At 30.3% G+C, this 24,098-nt stretch overlaps 1 protein-coding gene across 1 annotated transcript in view; it reads right to left on the bottom strand.

Annotated features, from left to right (window-relative positions):
- Positions 1-24,098, bottom strand: part of LOC129913557 (prolyl 4-hydroxylase subunit alpha-1-like) — a 70,211-nt gene that overhangs the window by 20,174 nt on the left and 25,939 nt on the right. The window contains exon 2 of the mRNA XM_055992296.1: positions 13,111-13,410. Within this exon, the coding sequence (XP_055848271.1) occupies positions 13,111-13,334 (224 nt within the window). The 5' untranslated portion in view covers positions 13,335-13,410. The remainder of the gene's footprint in view (positions 1-13,110; positions 13,411-24,098) is intronic.

The raw sequence follows: 24,098 nt of genomic DNA, 5'->3' as shown, positions 1-24,098 counted from the left end.
TGGTCTGCAAGGAAATCCTCCTTTAAATAAAACTATACTTTTCTAAAGGATTTTTGTATGCTGATTCCGAATCCGAAGTCAGAATTGACCTAGCACGTCACGTTTTTTAGATATTCTCGTTAGAAAATCTCAAAAACAGATTTTTTTTGCTGTTTTCGAAGAAATATTTTGTCATAATGTTATCTTATTCAATTAAAATTGTTACGGTTTATGAAAGAACTTATATTTTTCTTTCAAATTCGGTTTCAATATTCTCAATATCTCTTTTCTTCTCCGAGATATCGTAATTTAAGTAAGTTTAGTGGGTTTGGCATATCTTACCATAAAGAAACTGATCTCTAAAAATTAATATATCTTTCTCCCTAGAACAAAAGTATACTTTTCTAATGAACTTTAGTGTGCTGATTTTGAATCTAAACTCAAAAAATTCCGGTCAGCTCTGGTTTTTGAGATATAGTAGTTTTTTTTTTAGATTTTCTAAAAAAAAACTTGATTTTGTGATACATTAATGCGAATATCTCAAAATTCTGACGTGATAGAATTTTTTTGACTTCGGATTCAAAAAATATAAATCTAGGAGAAACAAATCTGAAGCTTTAGAAGGCAGTTTATTGATAGGTTTATTACAAATAAGATATATTTCTAAATAGAAAAGTAGTAGGTATATCAAATTACAAAACACGTAAAAATTTTGTTTAATGTATTTTATTATGTTTTTTTTTTAGATATTTGACTTTTTAAATATAATGGGCGTTAATACTTTACAATTTCCTTAATTAATGTTTTTTTGTTCATGTAGAATTTACTAAAATGTGAAGGATTTCGATATTTCTGCTTTTTTTGTCAATCAGTATTTTAAATTTAAAATATGAGTAAACATTAATGTAGAAGAACATATTTTTTGTCATATTATGAGGAATAAGTCCTCCAAATTTGAGCTCAATGCGACAAATAGTTTTAATTCTATACAAGATCAAATGAATCTAAAAGGGTGATTTTTCAAAAATTATTTTTACAAAAATGGTACCTGATAGTATTTTTTTGAAACCAGATTTATATTCAGGAAAGTCTTATCTTTCATAATACCAAAAAATTATTTGAAGGAGAAAAGAAAAGTTAAATTTTGCAGAACAGTGAATCAAATATGAGAAGTAATAATTCATCAAGAAAACGCTTAGTTCAAGATTTAAACGACATAAAATTTGAATTTTCAAATAGTGAACTAAAATAAGAAAATATTAAATTTGATATGGCAGATCTGTTAGGACCTTTACTTCTTATTGCCAAAGCCTGAACGAAAATATATTATTCTCGAGTGAAAAAATGAATGCCCAACGATTTTGTAAGTTTCCTGGTTCTTTTTTTTTCTTTTTTTTTTTCGGAAAGTGTAGATCTGTTTGAATAAGTGAATATGGCCACCGTATTGAATGAATGATTCGTTTTATGTAAGTTGATACCTATCCTATATCACAAATTAATATTACATCTTATGAAAGTTCTAACATTCCCCAAGGATATCTCTTCCAAAGAAGGAAGTACAAGTACCTATACCTAGTAATTCTATCGGCATTAGACAAAAAACGTGTTAGTCTTTTCCACGTTATTTTCTGTACGAGTATGTAGGTAAAGATACCTATCTTAAATTACAGTCCTTGTTTTATCATAACCCTCATTAAGATACAAAATTTATGTTTTCAACATCAACTTGAGAAAAAAATGCGTAGCAAAAATAAACTCAAGAACAAGAAAATCCATGTCACAACAATCTCTCTTACCTTTCCCTTTTATATTACATAACAAATACAAAAATAAAAGGAAAGAAAACAAAAATTTAAGGTAAACAATATCAAGGACTTTACTGAATTGGTTCGTAATTACAAGATAGACACAAAACAAAATACAATATTTCAATTCCAAAAAAGAACATCATCAAAAAATAAGACACAAAATAAAATAACTCAGCTTTAAGAAAAAAGGAATTATTATTAAATCCATCAAATTCTTTTTTTTTTCGATTAAAAATAAAAAAAGACTATCCAGTGTTGATAACACACAATATCTTATCTACCCTTAGGGCTTTCTTATTATTTCTCTCTTAATTTTTCTTGTGTTTTTCGTTTTGGGGTTTTGACAAGAAAATATACATATAGATTGTTGAATAGATAGGTATTTATAGATGAGAAACCTTAAATGGAGACTTTACACTCAAAAAATTTCATGTGTAAATAGTACTAATAACTGCGTACATTCTACGAATTTTATTCGTGGTTTTCAGCCACGAATATTATTCGTAAAATGCACGTTTATTAGTACTTTTACCAATATTTTATTAGTATTCGTAGAAAATCATGCGTATATTGTACGAATACTATTAGTAGATTTACATTCCCATTCGTAGATTGTACGAATAATTTGTAGTATTTACTAATGCTTTTCTGATTCATTCTTACATTTTACAGTAGTATTCGTATATTGTACGAATAGCATTGTAATATTTACGAATGGCTTTACTAATAATTCGTACATTATACAGTGCTATTCGTATATTGTACGAATGTTATTCATTGTAGAACTTTCAGCCATTGAATTTTGTTCTTGAAATTTCCTGAAATATGAATTGTTGAAATAATTACCCAAGCAAAACTGTACTTCAAACTATAAAAATATATTGCATTAATTTTTCACATTTATAAAAATATAATGAAGGTTTTTTTGATCTTGAATATTATACCACATATATTCCACGGTGTTCATATTCTGTGTTATGGAAGGCCACTGAAAATATACAAACAATTAACATTGAAAATTGCTCGAAAAAATGTCTATACTTACAATTAATATTTTTAGAAAAGCACCAGTAACTTTGAAGTGATATGGGCCGCCATTTGCCATTGGTAAAGCTGATTGTTGATAAATTCCCTATGCCAATCTTGAAAGAATATTCTAAAACGAAAAGTCAGAAAATAAGTTATGATTAATGAAATAACCTGTATATTATGTTATTATAACACTTGTGTTTCATACACCTATGCCATAAAGTATAATGATTTGCAGGTGGCCATGGCACAGAGGAATAGATGGATGACTTCAGAGCCAGACATCGTGGGTTCAAACCCAGCGGTCGGCTCAGAAGTTTTTTCTAAATCGCCAGCTTAACTGAAGCCACCTGTGCGATAACATGAGACAATTTTCAACTATGTCTCCTCCTCTGTGCCACGTAGTTCAGTGTTGTATGTTCTTCTCTCGTTCTTTCTCTCTTTGTCTTTCTGTGTTGTATTAATGTCTTGTGTTGTATCAGCAAAATGGACCTAGATTCCGAAGCTGCAGTGTTTCTAGTCCGGAGATTTATCTTCAGACTAGTTTAATATGTAATGTAATGTAATGTAAGTATAATGATTTAATTAATTTTAAACAAAAATTACTCACCTGGTTTTTGTTGTAATTGTAGTTGTTCAGTCGTTCCTCGGTTTTGTAAATACTTCATGTATAGATAGTAAAATTTACGTTAAACAATGATTTACACCACTGCTTAACTACAAGCACTTTTTTTCCGCACTGAACGAAAGTAAACTATTTTTACAAACTCTGTATTTCTTAAATATATTTATTTTATGAAATTATATTTTCCATTTAATATAAATGTTCTGCCATCGACGACGCGCGTATTCCAACTAACAGTGGTATTTAGGAATGGAAAACGTTTAACAAATAACGGAAATAACGGATATTTCGGTTTAAAAATCAACGAATTATTCGTATATTCTACGAATAATGGGTACAGGCACCCTACGAATAAATTTCTCTACGAATATTAGTATTTACTTAGTAAATAGTACGAATTTATTAGTAAATACTACGAATACAATGCAAGAAATTACGAATGCATTCGTACGAAGAATTTACGAATTAATACAGTAAAATAAGGAGAAAAAAGGGGTAAATCTCGGAATGAATGTTAGTAGAAATTTTTTTTGCTCAATATCTTCCTTTTGCCATTCTATAACATATCTCAAAAGTCTAGAAAAATCTCATGTCCGCTTGTCGCGATTTCAAGGTCAAATCGCGAAATGGAGATTTTCAAAATTAGCAAAAATAGGCTATGGTATTATATACACATATGATACATGATTTCAAGGTATTTTTTAATGATTATTCCAAAAAATCTAAAATCAAGACAATCTGACGTCTCTGAAAAAAGTTATACCTGTTTTTCATCTGTCAACTCATATTATTATAACAGTTAAAAACTTACTGCCGAAAAACCCTTAAAAGTTATGGTAGATGAACCAAATTTTGCATGAAGATTTTAGAATCCATCATTATTAAAAATCAAAACAATCCATTACGAAAAATATATATACCTACGAAATAATGGTATTTTTTGATGGAGCGGCAAATTTTAGGATATGCACTAAAGAAGATTCTTGTTCATCTAAGGAATAAGTGCTAATAGGCTAATTTTTTCATTTTAATCTTTGTTTGGATATTCTTTAACTACCCTCAAAAATCTAAAAAAATCTCATGTCCGCAAGTCCTAATTTTCTTGGTTTGAAGATAAGGTGCAGATTTTAAAAAATTGAAAAACTACACTTCAGATATTTGTGTCAGATCAACATGAATAAGGTGCATTACTTTTCAGGGATGGTCAGGTTGACTTGTTTGTGAGTTTTATTGGAATAAGTGTTAAAAAATACCTTTAAATCATGTCGCTTATGTTGTTATACATATAAAAGTTTAAACTTTTCTTATTAATTTTTTAAAATCTGCACCTTATTTTCAAACCAAGAAAATTAGGACTTGCGGTCATGAGATTTTTTTAGATTTTTGAGGGTAGTTAAAGAATATCCAAACAAAGATTAAAATGAAAAAATTAGCCTATTAGCACTTATTCCTTAGATGAACAAGAATCTTCTTTAGTGCATATCCTAAAATTTGCCGCTCCATCAAAAAATACCATTATTTCGTAGGTATATATAATTTTTGTAATGGATTGTTTTGATTTTTAATAATGATGGATTCTAAAATCTTCATGCTAAATTTGGTTCATCTACCATAACTTTTAAGGGTTTTTCGGCAGTAAGTTTGCAACTGTTATAATAATATGAGTTGACAGATGAAAAACAGGTATAACTTTTTTCAGAGACGTCAGATTGTCTTGATTTTAGATTTTTTGGAATAAGCATTAAAAAATACCTTGAAATCATGTATCATATGTGTATATAATACCATAGCCTATTTTTGCTAATTTTGAAAATCTCCATTTCGCGATTTGACCTTGAAATCGCGACAAGCGGACATGAGATTTTTCTAGACTTTTGAGATATGTTATAGAATGGCAAAAGGAAGATATTGAGCAAAAAAAATTTCTACTAACATTCATTCCGAGGTTAAACCCTTATTTGACTGGATTAAATGTTATTAGTTATATGTACGCAATAATTCGTACAATGTACTAATAAAAGTTGTTTAATTTCTGTTTACGAATAAAATTAGTACATTGAACGAATAAATTCGTGGATATTACTACAGTTATTCGTAAAATTTTACTAATGCATTCGTAAATTTTCTACTGCACGAATACTGCGTGTATTTTACGAATATGAGTACAATGCACGAATATTTTTGTTACGAATGTCATTCGTAGCCGTTTTACTAATAAATTTTTTGAGTGTATTAAATCATTTTGGACAAATGATTTCTAGAGCGGACTACTTAGTTCGTTGGAGCGTAAAAGAAAATTGTCCATCATTTTTATGACTGATACACATAAAAAAGGGATGTTTCTTTGATAGGAATGAGATGAGGTATGTTGAAAACAGACGATGTCAAAAAATTTTTTACAGTGGTAGTGGTTTTCTTACAAAAAAATTAAGAAATAAATTGAAAATTAATGCTGGGCAGTTTTCTAGATAGAAATTTCTTTGAAATTTGGAATAAATACACGGTGTAACACTCAAAATATATGCGGGCGGAGACATATCACGTTTTGTAGAGCTAGTTACGAAACGGTATTTAAAAAGTCCCTAACACCCCCAAAATCTGGAGTTAGGGACAAAAAACGGTTTTTTTTTACCTTCACCCATTGAAAAAATCTAGCTTCGTCAAATTTTTACTCATTTTCAATTTTTTTACAGTTTCTAATAGGAGATAAATATACCTTTTCAACAATGTATAATACATGTAACTCGGTTCAACCACCTAGAATTTAGAAGTTGTCAAAGTTGAAAAATTCCATTTTTTTCGTCATTTATCCAACTTCGACATCAAATTAAAGTAAATATTTTCACAACAGCATGCTGTTTTAAAAATATATTCAAATATAATGTTTATTTCCAAATCAAACGAGGTTTTTTTTCATGAAAATCAGTTTAAAATTGGCTTAGAAAAAAAGTTTTAACCCAGATACAGAAATTCGAATTTTTAGGTATAGAACAAAAATGTTGTTTCGGCACGTAGTAGGATAACTTGGGCGCCAGGATTTGATAATGGGTTTTTGTAGAGGAGCTCAATACAAACATTTTTTTCTTTGGGAGGGGGGTCTATCTGTTCCCGTTTAGGTGGGAGGGGCATTTTTCTAAAAAAAAATTATCAAAATAAATAAAAATAATTTAATAACAACAGCAACACTTACAGTAATAAATGATACCATTTCCGAAAGGCAAAATTGTACATTTAATTCTAATTTTTAAATCAATATATTATAACAAATAGTTTTTGAAAAAATCGATTTCAAAGTTAAAAATAGGCGAAACAAATTTTTTTAAAACTCATTTTATACTATTTTTGTCCACACTGTGAATTTTAATAAAAAAAAATTACTCACCCAGAAAACTACCTCAATTGATTCCTTATCGAACAGTGAAAACTATATGTTTCTATGTCTTCTAGTTTTTGAGAATATTGAAAAATTATTTTATCAGATTTTTCTTTTTTTTTAAATATTTTTTGTTTTTATTTGTTTTTATTTTCAATTTTCTCAAAAACTTATAAATTCTAGGTGGTTTAACGGAGTTACATGTTTTATACATTGTTGAAAAGGTATATTTATCTAGTATTAGAAACTGTAAAAAAATTAAAAATGGGTAAAAATTTGATGAATCTAGAGTTTTTCAATATGTGAAGGTAAAAAAAAACTGTTTTTTGCCCCTAACTCCAGATTTTGGGGGTGTTAGGCACTTTTTAAATACCGTTTCGTAATCAGTGCGACAAGCTCTACAAAACGTGATAGGTCTCCGCCCGCGTATATTTTAAAACCTCATTTTAATAACACCGTGATATTAACAAACTACAAAACAGCGACAACCATAACAAATCTTTTGTAACTTACTGTAGTCTTGGGCTCAAAATTAGGGAAGATATCGAAATTAAATATTTAAATTAAATTTTCTTGTGTTGTTTGATTTTTCCAATTAAGATTTAATTTAAAAAAAAAAAAAACACCCTGACAGGTTTAAAATATCAGGACGTGAAATGTGAAATTTATCGCCACGTCAAAACCACAAGAATGTATCATACACAAAAAAAAACGAATATAAATAATTTAATTTTCTGAGAAAGAATTTTAATCAGAGGAAAAATATAATAGGTACTCGAAGGGTATTGAATGGAAGATAAATATGTATCTAGTAACAAATATGTAAGTTATTTTAAGGAAGAATACAGAGCACAGTGAAGTTTTGATTTCTGTACATTTTTTGTGCCGAAGGGATTGATTTTGACCTTTCTTTGAATCTTTGATAAATTTAATAATTTAAAAAAAAAAACTGAATTTAAATGTGTGTATTTAAAATGAATATATATGGTTGTTGTTTGCTATCGACTATTTTGACTACACAAATATATGATTTAATAGATTTTGTGGTGTTGTCTCCATGTTGTATGTTATAATTAAATCATTTATTTTCAAAACATGATAAGTCCATGATTTCAATTTTTTTAGGAGAAGAAATAAACGTTCTATTTTCTTTTGTTAAGTGTAGCAAAATGTATAAAAAATATATTTTGTAGAACTTTTACCTCGCTACAGAATATCGTTTGGTATTTACTTTTTGGACCGATTGTTTAAAAGATAAAAAATAAAAACGATTTTGGACTTATCATACTTTGAAAATAAACGAATGTGAAATTAGTTTTAAAATGAATATACAATTTTTTTAAAGCCTCAGTCTATCAAACAATTGCCTACTACCTACTCAATTAGACTAAGGTACATCGAAGTAAGTATTGACTTAATTGCTAAAATTGGATGCAGAAAAAAGCGATTAATTAACCATAATTCTCGAAACGGAACCCTGAATTGACCCTGATATGTCACACTGGTGACGAAATTTTAATATGTTATAGTTACGGTGACCATCCGTCCCGGTGTACCCGGGACTGTCCCTTATTTCTACAGCTTGCCCCGGGTTTTTATTTAAGAAACCCGGGACGTATAAGGGTCCCGTATTTTGTAGTTTGTCCCGTGAGTGTCCCGTATTTGGACATTCTCTGATTTTTGCATTCTGGAGAATTATTTATGTCACTCACTCTCGGACACTTTTGCAAGAATTCTGCCAGCACCACATATTTGGATTTCCTAAATTTGAAAATATTCTTAACCAAGAATCTGTTGACTTTTATATGGAAGCATAATAATTGTGATTGACGAGCTAGCAGCGACTACAGAAAATTACTATCTAATGGGGAATTGTTCATTTAAAATACAAAACAAAATGTCCAGCGTCATGGATACAAGTCTTTCATACTATCAAAATATAATACACAACTAGTAAAAAAACGCAGATAGTTTTCATGTCATGATAGGTGAACATGAAGAATATGTTGTAGCCATTAGTGATGGGAACTATCGAATAAAAACTATCAAACTATCGATAGTAGTAAAATATTCATTTATTCGATAGTTTAAATCATTCATTTATTCATTCATTTAGTTACTATTTTCATTCAAATAGTTTTTTCAATCTAATAGTTTTTTTTTATTGGATAGTTTTTTCATTCGAATAGTTTTCTTATACGATAGCTTTTTCATTCCAATAGTTTTTTTATTCTATAGTTTATTCGATAGTTTTCATTCGATAGTTTTTATTCGATAGTTTTTATTCGAATGAATGAATGAACTATTCGATAGTTCAAATCATTCAGTTACTAACTATCAATAGTTCAAATAATTCGATAGTTCCCATCACTAGCTGCCATACAACAATACCTAACTACCAAAAAAAAAAAAAAATAAGATTTAAGGTCATATACAATTTTTGTTCGTGGGCGGAGATTTAAACGGACATGTCGGGAAAACAAACGAAAACTATGAAGATTGCCATGGAGGCCTTGGATACGGCATCAGGAACTCTCCTGGTGAAGACATCCTAAGCTCGTGCAAAACATATGGTCTTATCGTACTAAATACCATGTTCATCAAACAAAGCCGACACCTGGTCACTTACAGCAGTGGTGGAAATGATACCCAGATTGATTACCATTTGGTATCTAGTTTCATGAAACCTCGGGTCAAGGATTGTAAAGTGATACTGGGAGAAGCGATCGCCCACCAACACCGTCTCCTACTGACAGAATTTTTTATGGAGACAGTGAACGACAACAAAAAGACAAAGACTTTTGGGAAGATCAAATGGTATAATCTGGATAAGGAAAAAGGCAAAGCTTTTATTTCGAATATGCAAAACTATCTGTATAACAACACCAATATATTTCGAAATGAAGAGAGTACAGCATAAAGTATGTGGGACCTCCTACAGCGAACTTGCATAGAAAAAGCCAAAACACTGTTAGGGGTTTCAAAAGGACACAACCAACAAGACAAAGAAACATGGTGGTGGAATGATGAAGCTAAAGCAGTTGTAAGTAAAAAGAAAATGGCTTTCAAAGCTTGGTCGAAGTGCCCCTCTAATAATACAGAGCAAAAGTCACGCCTCGAAGTTGAATATAGAAACTGCAAGAAAGAAGCGAAGAAGATATGTGCCCAAATTCAAGCCAAGAATACAGAAGACCTATATAGGGAGCTAGATGAAATTTCTACCCCGACTGCTGGTGCTATTCAAGAGCTACGACAAAACGTGAATAAGGGCGCAACCATCTTCAAAATAGCCGCCCAAAGAAGAAGAAATGCTCAGGAGATCTGTTCGCCAAAGTTCATAAACAATGCTCAAGGCCAACTACTTGTTGAAAACGACGAAATCCTCCACAGGTGGCGACAGTATTGTGATGAACTTCTAAATAAACAATTTCCAAGGCTACACTTTCCAATAGCTTCACCTAACTTGAGCGAAGTATCCGATGTCACAGTCGAAGAAGTTAGTGAGGCTGTAAAATACTCCAAAAAGGGAAAAGCTGTTGGGCCAGACGAAATACCCTCAGAGTTTTGGAAAAAGATGGGAGACATCGGGTCTAGATGGCTCATGGTTCTTGTTTCCAAGCTTATACGAGGTGATCGAATGCCTAATCAATGGAGGGAAAGTTACCTTCTTCCAATATACAAAGGAAAGGGTGATACTCGAAGCTGTCATAATTACCGTTCGATTAAGCTGATGTCACACACCATGAAGATCGTTGAGCGAGTCTTGGGTAGCCGACTGCGAAAAATAATAAGGCTATCTGATGACCAGTGCGGGTTTGTTGCGGGTAAATCAACCACAGATGCAATCCAGAGTATAAGAATCATTATGGAAAAACATCGAGATTCCTTGGAGGATTTGCATGTGGTATTGGTTGATTTTGAAAAAGCATTCGATCGACAACCACGAGATCTGATATGGGTGGCCCTCAGACAACGAGGAGTTCCGGAAACCTATGTGCGGATAATTATGGACATGTATGATGGAGCAGTAACTAAAGTAAGATGTGCAGCTGGAGTCACCGAAGAATTCGAAATCACGTCTTGAGTCCTCTGCTCTTTATTACCGTTCTTGATTACCTGCTTGAAGGCAAAGTGACGGACCCAAAAGTGCATCAGTTATTCTTTGCTGACGATGGAGCCATCATAAGTGAAGACCCGATATCCCTGCAACGAGCACTTGATGTATGGGTGGATGTTCTAGAAGGTAGTGGGTACCGCATAAGCGCAAAAAAGACAGAATACCTATGCTGCCCATTTTCTGATCCACACAGGCCTATTCCTGACATTTATTTGAATGGTGTAGTGCTTCCCAAGTGTGAAAAGTTTAAATATCTGGGGTCTATGATAAATAACGAAGGTACTTGTGATGACGATATCAATCATCGCGTAAGCGTAGGGTGGATGAAGTGGCGGGAAAATTCTGCTATCTTCTGTGATCGAAAAATGCCCCCTAAGCTGAAAGGAAGACTCTACACCGCAGTTGTGCGTCCAGCACTCACATACGGTTCACAATGTTGGACAATGTACAAAAAGTATGAGAGTAAGTTAACGGCAGCTGAGATGAAGATGCTTCGTATGACAGCAGGAGTAACAAAGCTTGATAGAATCAGAAGTACGAAGATCCGAAAAAGCCTTCATGTTAAAAACACCATCTCAAAAAAAATTGAACACGACCGACTCAGTTGGTATTGCCATGTTCAAAGGAGAGATCCTGAGAACCCCGTCAAAAAAGCATTATCATACAACGTTCCAACACGAAATAAAAAGAAAGGTAGGCCTAAAAACTCCTGGTACAAGCAAATGCAAAAACACCAGCATTCAGTTGGCCTTAGAAATGGAACAATTCAAAACCGGGAGGCTTGCCGCCGATTTCTGAGGTCAACCCGGCGAACCCCACAGGCGGATCACTAGTGTGAAGCAGTAACGTGGGATAGTTATGATCCCCTCGACATCGAGATCATAACAGCGCCGAGAAAAAGGAAGAAGAAGCAGATACAATTTCTCATCTCCAAAATTTACCACTATCTGAAGAAAGATTTCAACTAGTTCAACTTTAAACTAGGGATGGGAAAAACCGGCCGGTTTAAACCGGTTTCGGTTTTTTTGCATCGGTCAACCGGTTTTTTCGGATTTTTTGTCCTCGCGGTTTAAACCGGTTTAAAAAAAAAACGGTTTTACAAAAAAAAAAAAAAAAACGAAAAACGTCCAACAAAAAAAAAAGATCCGACGAGACAAAATGACTGAAAACCCTCAAAACATTCATTCCCTCTCTCAACTTACCATATAATTATAAATTTTCATTCCTATTCAGCTTAAAAAATTCCTCAAACTCCTATTAAGAGTGAGTAATGTGATGATAAGATTCCACAAGGTTCAATATTTTTTAAGAATCAACAGAGATCACCATTTAATTGCAAGGCAACCAACCGACTTTTTGCATGGAGCAGACGTTGACCATTAACGATGGAACTCAGAACTCGAATATCGAACGGAAAAAAATGACAATTGGAAAAGATATGAAATTTTACGTTGCGTTGGAAGTTTTAGTATTAAGTCCACCTGAAGTTGCTAGACTACCTTTAACACTAATAGAATTCGGTTACCTCTCACGTAAGAAATTTGCTGTCAGCTGTGGGTCTCCAACGAAGATTCAGTAATGAGCTGTGGAAGGATGCCGTATGGAGTTTCAAAACGTGGTTAACAAAGGTTATGGATAAGACAGTATTGTAAAATATCAAGTAATTGGTGGTTTTCTTTAGCAAATTTGCAACTGTATATATAATTAAATCTCGGACATTATAAATTGAACAATCTTGCTCTACACGAAAACTCTTTCAAGCTTTTAGCTTCAACCTAAAAGGCTCTTTTAAAGTTCTTGCGGTATAATAACTCTTCAAGAGAAGATATTCTAGAAAATATTCAGTTCATTTATCCTGATTATCCTTGAAATAATATTCTGCACACATACTAGTCCATGTTGACTCGAATTCAATATTATTTTCAATAATACAACACACAAGTGGAATAATCAATCAAACAACATGACCAAATGAACCCTATAATACAACTACAATATCTCATGTCCACCTGAGAAGAAGCTCAATGCCATTGAATTGGTCCAATTAAAAGTTTGGTCTTGCCACTCAGAGAGTATATCATATATCTTACTCTTACCTTTCATGCCTCTATGAGTTTATTATGTCCTTGGTTACTATAATACTTTTATACTACACACATTAATGAGAGGAAAAACTTACTTTTTGAGATAATTTAATTTGTGTTGTTGTACTCCAATGTAACCCACTAAATTGCTTAGCAGCACCGATTCAGTCTCAAGGAGCTCTTCCATTTCAGCTAGAGCGGTAAATACTTCCGTTCTTGTCACTTGCAATGTGAGTGCAGAAATTATGAAGGCAATTCTCAGGATGCTCCATAATGTCCTGCTACAACAAGTGTGTCGTTGATAGTTGATATGTGTCATTGTTGTATTGTGTTGTGGGGTTTTATATTTCGTTGCTCCAGAATGTAGTAGATTATTATGGGTAGGTGAGAGAAGTCTGAAAAAGAAATAAAATAAATTTAATATTTTACTTGAAAATACAATAATTTTTTATTTTTTAAACAGCAATTCAATAAGAAGAAATGGAAAAAGTTTTATTTGCTGTACGTGTTGCTTCTATCGTTTATATCCTTTAAGTAGGTATCGTACCCCACCTATCTAGAAAAAATAAAGAAAGAAAAAACAAACTTTTATATTCACCTAAGGTATCAATGGAACTTGAAAAGTTTAGACATTTTGACGGCAAGTTTATTTGTCAGCTTAGAAAAAAATAATTGAAAAAATATTGATCTTGGGGAGAAAATATTTTTCCAAGTAGCTTAGTAGGAGACTTATTGCTGATTTTTTATCTTTAATGTAAGAGCATTGACTTTGTCTGGCCCAATTTTTCGATTTTAAGTGACAAAACAATTATTGTTAACAATATAATACCGAGGAGCGAAAAGTTTAAATAATTATGAGTTTTTTTTAAGGTTAGAATCCACTGGTAGTTGAAGAAGAGTAGTGTTTTTGACATTTTTTGTACTTCCCAAACACCAATTCAAATTCGGAATAACTTTTAATTGGTCCTTCTGAATTTAAAAAAAAAAAATGAATGTATACTAGGGTGGGTCAAAAAAATCGAAATTCTTTTTTTTGATTTGGTACTCCGAAAAATCGATTGCTAGACACCACTAGAATATATGTACACACCAAATATGAGCTCTTTATATTAATGCGAAGGTCCTCCAATTTTCCATTTTTACATCAAGCTTCTACTAAAAAAAAAAATATTTTTTTTATTAATTAACTTTTTCGCAAATTTCTTTTCATATCTTGTAGGAAATTGAACGCTCTACAAAAAAGGCCTTATACACTTTTTTCGTTTATCTAACCGTTGAATAGATATTTGAGGTAAAAAAATCGAGAAAATCTTAAAAAAAATCGTTTTTTTTTTCTTAATTATGTAACAAATTGAAAAATTATAATAATCAAACGCAAAAGACATATTCTTGTTGGAAATTGATTGTTCCACAAAAAAGGTCTCGTTAACTTTTTTCATTAATCTAACCATTCTAAAGATATTCGAGGTCAAAGTATAAAAAAATTATAAAAAGATTTTATATTTTTAAATATTTTCCAGTTCACTCAAAATTCATTATTTTCAATTTATCAAGATATATTCTTGTACCAAATCAAAAAAAAAAAAGAATTTCGATTTTTTCTGACCCACCCTAATGTATACATTACCCCACGACATAGCTATGTATGTTTTTGGTTTGGAGATAACCGGAAGAATTTCAAATCAAAAACAGGTTAAGAAAGCTTGCTTCTGGAGAGTACGAAAAAGTTAACAACTTTTTTTTAATTCAAATTGGAGGCTCCAGAATTAGCGTTTAAATAGAATTTTCTTATTAAATTTTCATTTAGCTAAATTGATATAAGAACGGTGTATTATTTTGGATTAAGGTATATAATGCATATTCACTTCAAACAAATTTAAAAATTTTAAAAACAATGTTAAAAAATTATTAAATTAGTTTAAAACATTCTTTTTAACCTTTTATTACCTATGCTATTTTCTAAACCTTTTTTTCATTAGTAACAATTTTTAAACTTTTGTTTTTATTTTCTTAACAAAATTATCTATTTTTCTATCGCCAACAATATTTCTAAGTACAAATTAAAAACATGCCCGACAAACAATTTTGGTTCTTTAATCATTATAGAAGCAAAATTGTTAGTAGGGTGAAACAATGCAGAATTACAATATTCAACAAAACTTATTTTTTCGTTGAAGCAAAATACGCAGGTTTTTAATAAATTTAAATATTTTAAATTTGAATCCAAAGTCAAAAAAATCTATTAAGGCACGTTTTTGAGGTATGAGAACTTCAAGGTGAGTTTTTATCTTCAAAAGTGACGACATGGCAGCATTCTTTTTTCAAAAAAAAAGTTCTGAGCACTATTTTTGACTAATAAACTAGAGTTTGAAAATTCCTAATAAATTAAAAAAAAAAAATCCTTAAATATTATAAACAAATAAGAAAATTAATATTAAAAAAAAAACTTAAATAGTGTACCACATTTGAGTTGTATCTATGACTAAAAAAGGAATCTCTGTACTTGACGGTACGTCCTAAGGTAGACTCAAGAATAAACTAATGAGCATTCCTTGATGATCGAATAACCCCAAGAATATTTATATACCTAGTTAAATATACCGGTACATAAATCAGGATCAAAGCAGGATGTGATAAATTATAGACCAATTTGCAAGCTTTCGGTGATTCCAAAAATGTTCGAAATGTTGGTATGTAACAAATTAAATTTCATGATTAAAAATATAATATCTGAATCACAACATGGATTTGTTAAGGGTCGATCGACCGCTACAAATCTTGCTATGTTGTCCGACTCCGTCATAAATGGTTTCAGTGATGGTTTGTAGACGGACATTATTTTCACTGATTTTGCTAAGGCCTTTGACAAAGTTAACCATGAAATCCTGATTTTTAAGCTTTCTAGGCTTGGATTTCACTCTAGCTTTATCAAATGGATTTCTTCCTATTTGTGTAACAGAACTCAGTTTGTAAAAATTGGGTCCTTAAGATCAAAGAAAATAACAGTTACCTCTGGTGTCCCACAAGGAAGCCATATAGGTCCATTGTTTTTCATTCTTTTTATAAATGATATCCCTTCCAACTTCAGATTTTCTAAATATCTTATGTATGCTGATGATCTTAAAATTTTTCGGTCAATTGAATCAACTAATGATTGTCTTCTTCTTCAGCAAGACCTTCAAAGTCTTGTTAATTGGTGCAATGAGAATCAATTGCTTTTAAATGTTAAAAAATGTGTAAGTTTTACTTGCCACAGAAAACTGAATCCAATATTTTTTGAATACAATATCAACTATGTCATATTAGAAAGGGTAACGATCAAAAAAGATTTGGGTGTGTTTTTGGACGTACGTTTCTCATTCGCCGATCATATTGACTACATAGTTAATAAAGCTAACAGAATGCTGGGGTTTATTCGAAGAAATACTCTTGATTTTTCAGACCCATTCACGATAAACACTCTTTATATCTCACTCGTAAGATCGATACTAGAATACTGTTGTGTAATTTGGAATCCCTATTATGAAACCCATTCTTTAAGGATTGAGAGAGTCCAACGAAGACTTACAAATTTATTGTTCTTTAAATTGAACTGGAATATTGAAACACCATCATATTCAACAAGATGCTTGCTTTTCAATGTTCAAACGCTTGATTTAAGAAGAAAATATTTTTGCATAATGTTTATCAAAGATTTAATCAACTTCCATTCTAATTGTCCTCAGTTGTTGGAGCGTATAAATTTCTATTTTCCATCTAGAAATCTCCGAGTTAACTTTCATTTTCGTGAAAATTTTTACAGAACCAATTATGGTAGAAACGAACCTCTTGCACGTTGTATAAGAGAAACAAACCTTGCAATTGATAATATTGATATTTTTGGAAACATATCCAGGGAATTTTTCAAAAAGAATTTGATGATGGTCTTACAATATTATCAATAGTTTTCTTTAAATTGATGTAATATTTATTGTTATTTATCTGCTTCACCTCAGTTTTCTAATAATTGTATGTATTTGTATTTGTATTTTTAAATTTTAAATTTTAAATTATATTTATAGTTGTATATATTATCATTATTTACTTATATTATTTAATATTATTTACATTAATTTGTTAAAAATTAGTCTATAAGAGATGTTACTCTGCTTGATGAAATAAACAAATCAAATCAAAAAGAAATTAGTTGCATCTAACAGATATAAAATTAAATATACCAGGGCCCTATTGCACCAACCACTTTGCATTTTGCAACTTTGTACTTTAACTTTTCAAATTCTGTTGCACCAAACTTCAATTTGCAAAGAGAAAATTATTTTTTTTTTTAAGTTAAACAAAAATTCCTTCTTTGCAAATTTTGTTGCACCAACCGCAAATTTGCAAAGTACAAAGTACTTTTCTGAAAAGTGCAAAGTTTTGACAATTTGAAAAGAATTCTTTGATTTCGTTGCACCAAACAAAAAAACTTTGCACTTTCCATTTCAAATTCTGGAAAGTTTTGCAATAATATGCAAAGACAAAATTTCATTTACATTTTCATTCATTTTTTTTTTTTTTTTTTTAATTAATATGTATAAATACAGTACGAGGTTCAGGAAAAGAGTGAAGGATTTAAAAGGAGATACTGATGCACATTACTTTTAAAGTTCTAAGTATTAAAATGGAAGGAAAAAACAGACTGTCGTAATGCATTCCACATTCTCGTAGTATGACTATAAAAAGATTCTCTGTAGTTGACGGTACGTCTGAAATTGAGCATGAGCTCACACTCATCAGACAATCACATAAAAACTCTTTACAAACTATTTTTCAATGTTTCTTGTCCCTCTTCTTCTTGCGAATGAAAGAAAATGTGATATTACTGTCTACCGTATAGATCATTGTTCGAGTGTTCACACAATCAAAATTGCGTCCGATCAGACCAAATGCTAGGTCTCTGTACGATAAGTTTGTCAATGTGAATACTGCTGTCACATTATAACATACATTATAGCATTGTATACCTATATATTTTTATAGTACTATCATGAAGTCGAATTTAGTATTAGTTCATGTCTCCACTTTTTTCAGGTGGCGCTCAGTGTGTTTTTTTTCATACAAATTCTGCTTTTTCAAGTCACCACTCACTAGAGTTCCTAAGATCGTTTCACTTCATGATAGTACTATAGAAATATATATTATATAATGCATTGTAGTACATAGACAGAGCTGCGTTCTTTTTCTAACCATAGTTAACTATGGCTATGTCAAAACTAATTATTGAAGAGGCATAGTTTTTTTTTAAGATTTAGATTACTGTAAACTGTCAAACAACAATTTTTTTTTAGAATAATGCCATTTCCATGCTTTTTATTCAAAATTTTCTCGCATTATTATAATTATTAAAGATATTTTAATTAAAAAAAATACAAAACGATTGCAATCTTAAGTTAAAATCATGATATTATGTTGATATTAAAAACTCTAATATTTACTTCTTTAAAATTAAAGCAAAGCAACATTTGAAGTAAATATGACCAAAAAATAACAAATTATTTAGTATAGTACAACAAAATTTCGAAAGACATCGTTGTTTAAGAAAAACACACAAGTTCTCAACTATTTAAACAACGAAAAGAAGTTGAAACTATTTACGTTTTACTTTGCAACTTTTCAAATTATGCAAAGTTCCATTTTTAGTTGGTGCAACGCCCGCATTTTTTACTTGGCGAAAAAAACATCAAAAATTTGCAAAGTGCAAAGTGGGGAAGTTTTAATTTTTGGTGCAACACTTTGCACTTTTACTTTGCAGAAAAGTATTGTTTTGCAAATTTGCAAAATGCAAAGTGCAAAGTGGTTGGTGCAATAGGGCCCAGATGTAAAGTTATACCTACCTGTATTATTTTCTCTCTGTGTATTAAGGTGGTATGTAGAGGTTTACTATTTTATTCTATCGGCCTTAAATTTTTTTCTGCCACTTGTTAAAATTGTTACAAATTTAAAATTTTTTTATCAACTAGAAGGGGTATAGATTTTAATTATACCTACATGTTTTACTCAATAAATTTTCTAAACAACAACGGTCCCCGTTGTGTAATGAGATACAGACAAGGGCTTCGGTATTTTGTGCTCTGTGGAAAAAATCCAAGCTGAGTTTTTATATAAGCATTTGATAGATTGTCAGTACAAACCGAAAACCACATTTTTAGGTCAAATCAGGTTAGGTGGTGATTAAAAAAAATTTAATTGAAAATATTGAAAACATGTTTTTTTATTTATTTTTTCTATTTTTCCTTGAAGACTGAACAAATTTTATTTTGCACTTAAAATAAAATTGCATCAAAAAGTAACACTAAGGAATTTTTCGTAGGAAAGAATTAGTTGCTCATTTGCTCAACATTGAACAATGTTTTTCGCTGAATACGTTACCTAATTATAAATAAGTGTTTTCCTATGAATTGTTAAATTTTTAATCAGCTTTATACAGGGTGCTTTATGGCAGTATCAAATAAAATATAGAATTATTTCAAGAATTGAATAAGGTTTATAAGTTCAAGATCTGAGCTAAAACTCTATTTATTATTCCTCGAAAATGAGGATGAAATTTAGTATTGCGACTTTTAATATTTTATGAACTAACTGTTCTGTATCCTATTTTTATTCAAACTGGATCACTCTGTTTTTTCAGGACAAATATTTCCAAATTTCCCCTGAAAAACCACACCATTATAATTTATTTATAAAATAATCCAAAAAACGTGTCCACAATCAACATTCATTTTAAAAATGAATTAAATTTAATTGCAATGTATACCTACATTAGCAAAAAAAAAAAAAAGAACAAAAGTAAATAGTTGGTTCTTTTATTTTCTTAATACCTCAACCTCGTCCACGTCCTACCTTTCTACATTATTTAAATTTGAGAACCGACAACATGAAGCTTATTTTAAATTGAACAGAAAATTCCTGACAAAAAAAAAAAAAAAAACAACATAATTTTTGTTTTGATATCAAAGTGCTTGAAGTATTCATTCCTTACATTCATTCTTTACAAAGAAAATAAGAAAGAGAATGGTGTTGTAAACTATGCAAACTATTTTACAAGGATATGACAAAAGAAAGGTGTCATGGGTATGAAGCTTTCCATTCAACAAAATTGTTTTTTTTTTTTTTCTAGACCCTTAGGGAGCTCACAAAAGACACTGACTTATAGTTATGATTATGTTGTTGTTGTTTTTTTTTTTTTTGTATAACCACCTTAGCTATATTATTTGTCTACAGATTATAAGCAAGAAACTTGCTGTGTGTGCTTAAGACTGTTCAGCAGCAGGTTCGCCTTAGTGTCATGGAAGTAGTGTTTGTTGCGGATAGCAAGTGGAGCTAAATGTGAAAGGTTAGATGGTTTTGCTGTAGGTGACGGTCACTCTTATTACAAATTATTATTTTTCTTCTAACTTTGAAAACAATCCCAGGGTTTTTGTTAGATGATGATGATGATGTAAGTGTAAAGTTGTGGTTTTTGTTTGTCTTTTCATAGTTGTTAAGATGATTATTATGATTCTCGAAGCTGATTACCTAGATCAAGGACAAAAGAAGACTTCCTGATGAATGGAGCATTAAGTGGAACTTTTTTGAAGTCATCAAAATGAATATCAAATAATTTTTGTATTATAAGCTCCTTGATGCCTATAAAAAATAAAATGCACGACTGGGTCGCACGAACTTGCTCTTAGAGTTCAAGTTGCTTAAATTTTTAAGTCTTTTTATATAGAAACTTGGGAAATGTTGGTATATAAAAAAAAAAAAATAAAATTAATTTTTCAAAAAAATAAAACAATATCTGAAATCAAATCGCCCCACAAAACAAGTAAGCAGTTTTATTTGATATATAAAGGTGCATTTTTAGAAAAAAAATTTTCAAAATCGTTAGAGCCGTTTTTTAAAAAACTAATTTTTTATAAATAATTTTTTGAAAAAAAAGTTTAAAAATAAAATTGGTATGCCATTTTATAGAAATCACTAATCAACATCTAAAAACAAAATTTCAAAAAAATTCAATGTCCCGTTTTCAAAAAATTGATTTTTCAAAAAAAAATTTTCAAAATTTTTTTAAAAATCCAAAAATTATTTTTTTCAAAATTTTATTTTTGGCTTATGTTTAAATTATATAAACGCTTTTGTATAAAAAATTTCGTTGAAATACAATAAGTAGTTTTGCAGAAAATCCGATTTGAAAAAAGCGGTCCTATGGCAGGTACCGTTAATAATGATTTTCCAAAAAAAATTTTTTCTTCGAAAGAAAGACCTTGTTAAAAAACTAACACTTGAATTTTTTTAACAAAATCGTTGGAGCCGTTTTCGTGAAATTAAACTTTTCCGAAATTTTTGTATGACAGGTACCGTTATTTTTGGTCCAAAAAAATTAATTCCAAAAACCCCTCTGGAGAGCCTCCAAAAACTGCTACATAGCAAGTTTGGAGTCAATCGGTCCATCCGTTTAGGCTCTAGTTCCTTATACAGACAGACAGACAGACTGACAGACTGACAGACTGACAGACTGACAGACAGACGGACAGACGGACTTCCGGGACCCACTTTTTTGGCATTGTCTATCATCGTAATGTCATGGAAAAATGTTATCTTAACTTTTTTTTTTTGTACGAATGCATAACTTGATATATAGTACCTATATCGCAAGTAAAAATCAGACTTTTCTAAAAAAATAATTGTCAAATATAAAAAATCGTTTCCTTCGAACATATTAATGATACCAAAATGGCAGGAAAAAAATATGGTTTCCATTAAAAAAAATGTCCCTAATGCATTTTTTTTCACTCATGTTTCTTTCATTCTAATTAACTTTTCATGAAAAATATTATTGTACGAGTAGCTTAGGGACATTTTGTGTTTTTTGTTGTTCCTGTGGTGTTATTACCTAACAAGGCATAAATAATTTAAATTTATAAAGCACCACAATGGACCTACTTCCGGTCATAAAAAAAAGACATATAAAAAAACCTAATCCTCTTTCGTATGAAATTTCCCTGACAAGAGTAATAACACAAAAAAAATGTTTTATGAATTATTTTTGCTGGCTCCTTGTGTGTATATGAGTTATTGTGATAAAATACTTTATTGCATGCATCAAGCGCAATAAACCTTCTAGTACACACAAACAAGGGCAAATTTCTTTTATATAATTCACTTGCAGAAAAAAACATTTAAGGTTTATTTATTTTACACTGACTTTTCTTGAGAGCAGTTTTTGAGCTTGAAATTTGTAGGTATACAAAAATATTTTTAACAAATTTTGAAACCTTGAGAAATAAATTGCACTTATGGTAAAAATTACTCTAATGTTAAAGCCCTTTGTTGAACAAAATTATAGGGAAATTTTAAAATTTGATACATATTTGTATGAAATTTTATAAGTAGTGAAAGAAAAATCTTTTTTTATAATTGACTAAAGACCGTTTTAAATGGTCTTTTACACAAAACAAAGTATGCCATTTGATTTCTTGTATAAAAAAGAATTCTAAGAAAAAAAATTTCGAAAATCGTTAGAGTCGTTTTTTAAAAAAATATTTTTTCTTAGGTATATAAAAATTTTCAGACATTTTTCAAAAAAAAATTGGTTCGCCATTTTAAAAAAATAATTAATTTACATATAAAAACGAAATTTCAAAATTTTTTTCCAACCCTTTTTCAAAAAATTGATTTTTCAAAAAAAAAAATTTGAAATATTTTTTAAAAGTCCAAAAATGTGTTTTTTTTTTTAATTTTCTAAAATATTAATATTACCTTTACATAAACGCTTTTTCATAAAAATTTTCGTTGAAAAACGGTACAAAAAAATATTTTTTTTTATTTCAAAAGTTGGCTCTAATGTGTAAAACAAATTTGAATCAAAATCGTTAGAGCCGTTTAAAAAAAAAAAATAATAACTTTTCTATTTAAGTTATATGGCAGGTACCGTTAGTTTTGGTCATAAAAAAAAAACATTTTATTTCGCCTCTAGGGAATCACATAAGACTGCTAATTACCAAGTTTGAAGAAAATCACTTCACTCGTTTAGGCTGTAGCCCGAGGTATATACAGACTGAATTGCTGGACCCATTTTTTTGGCATTCTCCATCATCGTAATATCATGTAAAACTAGCTGACCCGGCGATCTTCGTGACGCCTCTTCGGCTATTTACTTCCAATTTTAGAGTGTGTCAATCTTTTTCAAGGACTTGAAAAAATCGCGTAAAAAGAAATTTGGAGTGGACCACCCTAAACATTTAGTGGTATGAAAATAGATGTTGGCCGATTTTTAGGCTTAGGTTCCTGATATACCTACAAAATTTCATAAAAATCATTCCAAAAAAATATAGAAATTTTTTTGGTTGGACCACCCTCACAATTTTATCATCTGAAAATTCGTGTTGGTCAAATGGCCGATTCACAGACTTCCTGACATACACAAAAAATTTCGAAAAGATCGTTCCAAGAAGATATAAAAATATTTGGCTGGACCACCCTAACAATTTATTTTTATTTTATTATTTATTTTTGGTAACAAACACTGCGACATGAGATTTTTATTATATTAGATTGTTATATCGAGTTCGATTTTTTTTACGAATCCTAAACTTGTCCTATAGTACCTCTATCGCAAGTAAAAAAGTAAGCAAAGTGAATGACTTTTACTACTTTAAACTTAACCATGTTAAAATGTGTCTTAAAGAAATGTTTCAATCATCAAAATTTTCATAACAAGCTCCAATAAGACAATGACAAGACAAAAACTAGGCTCATTATAGAAGCAAAGTAACCATAACATTCATAAGTTTGAACCTTTTTTTGACTTTTTTATTCAAATCCACAAATGAAAAAAAAAAACTAAATTAGAACAAAAGAACATTGACCATCTAATACATTCCACATAAAATCTCTGATTAAGAGCACATTTTTTTATTTTTGAAATGGCTTTAGAATAAAAGAAAAGATGATTATCACCAAAAAAAAAAAATCAAGTTCAACAACCTATCCTAACTTCTTGGATTTTTTTTTAAATGATGCTCATTCAAACGGGTTATATTTTTAACAAACGCATTTTTAT

The sequence above is a fragment of the Episyrphus balteatus genome, chromosome 3 (assembly GCF_945859705.1).
Source record: "Episyrphus balteatus chromosome 3, idEpiBalt1.1, whole genome shotgun sequence".
NCBI lineage: Eukaryota > Metazoa > Arthropoda > Insecta > Diptera > Syrphidae > Episyrphus > Episyrphus balteatus.
The sequence above is the reverse complement of the archived record's forward strand: the minus strand, read 5'-3'. Positions and strand labels throughout refer to the sequence as shown.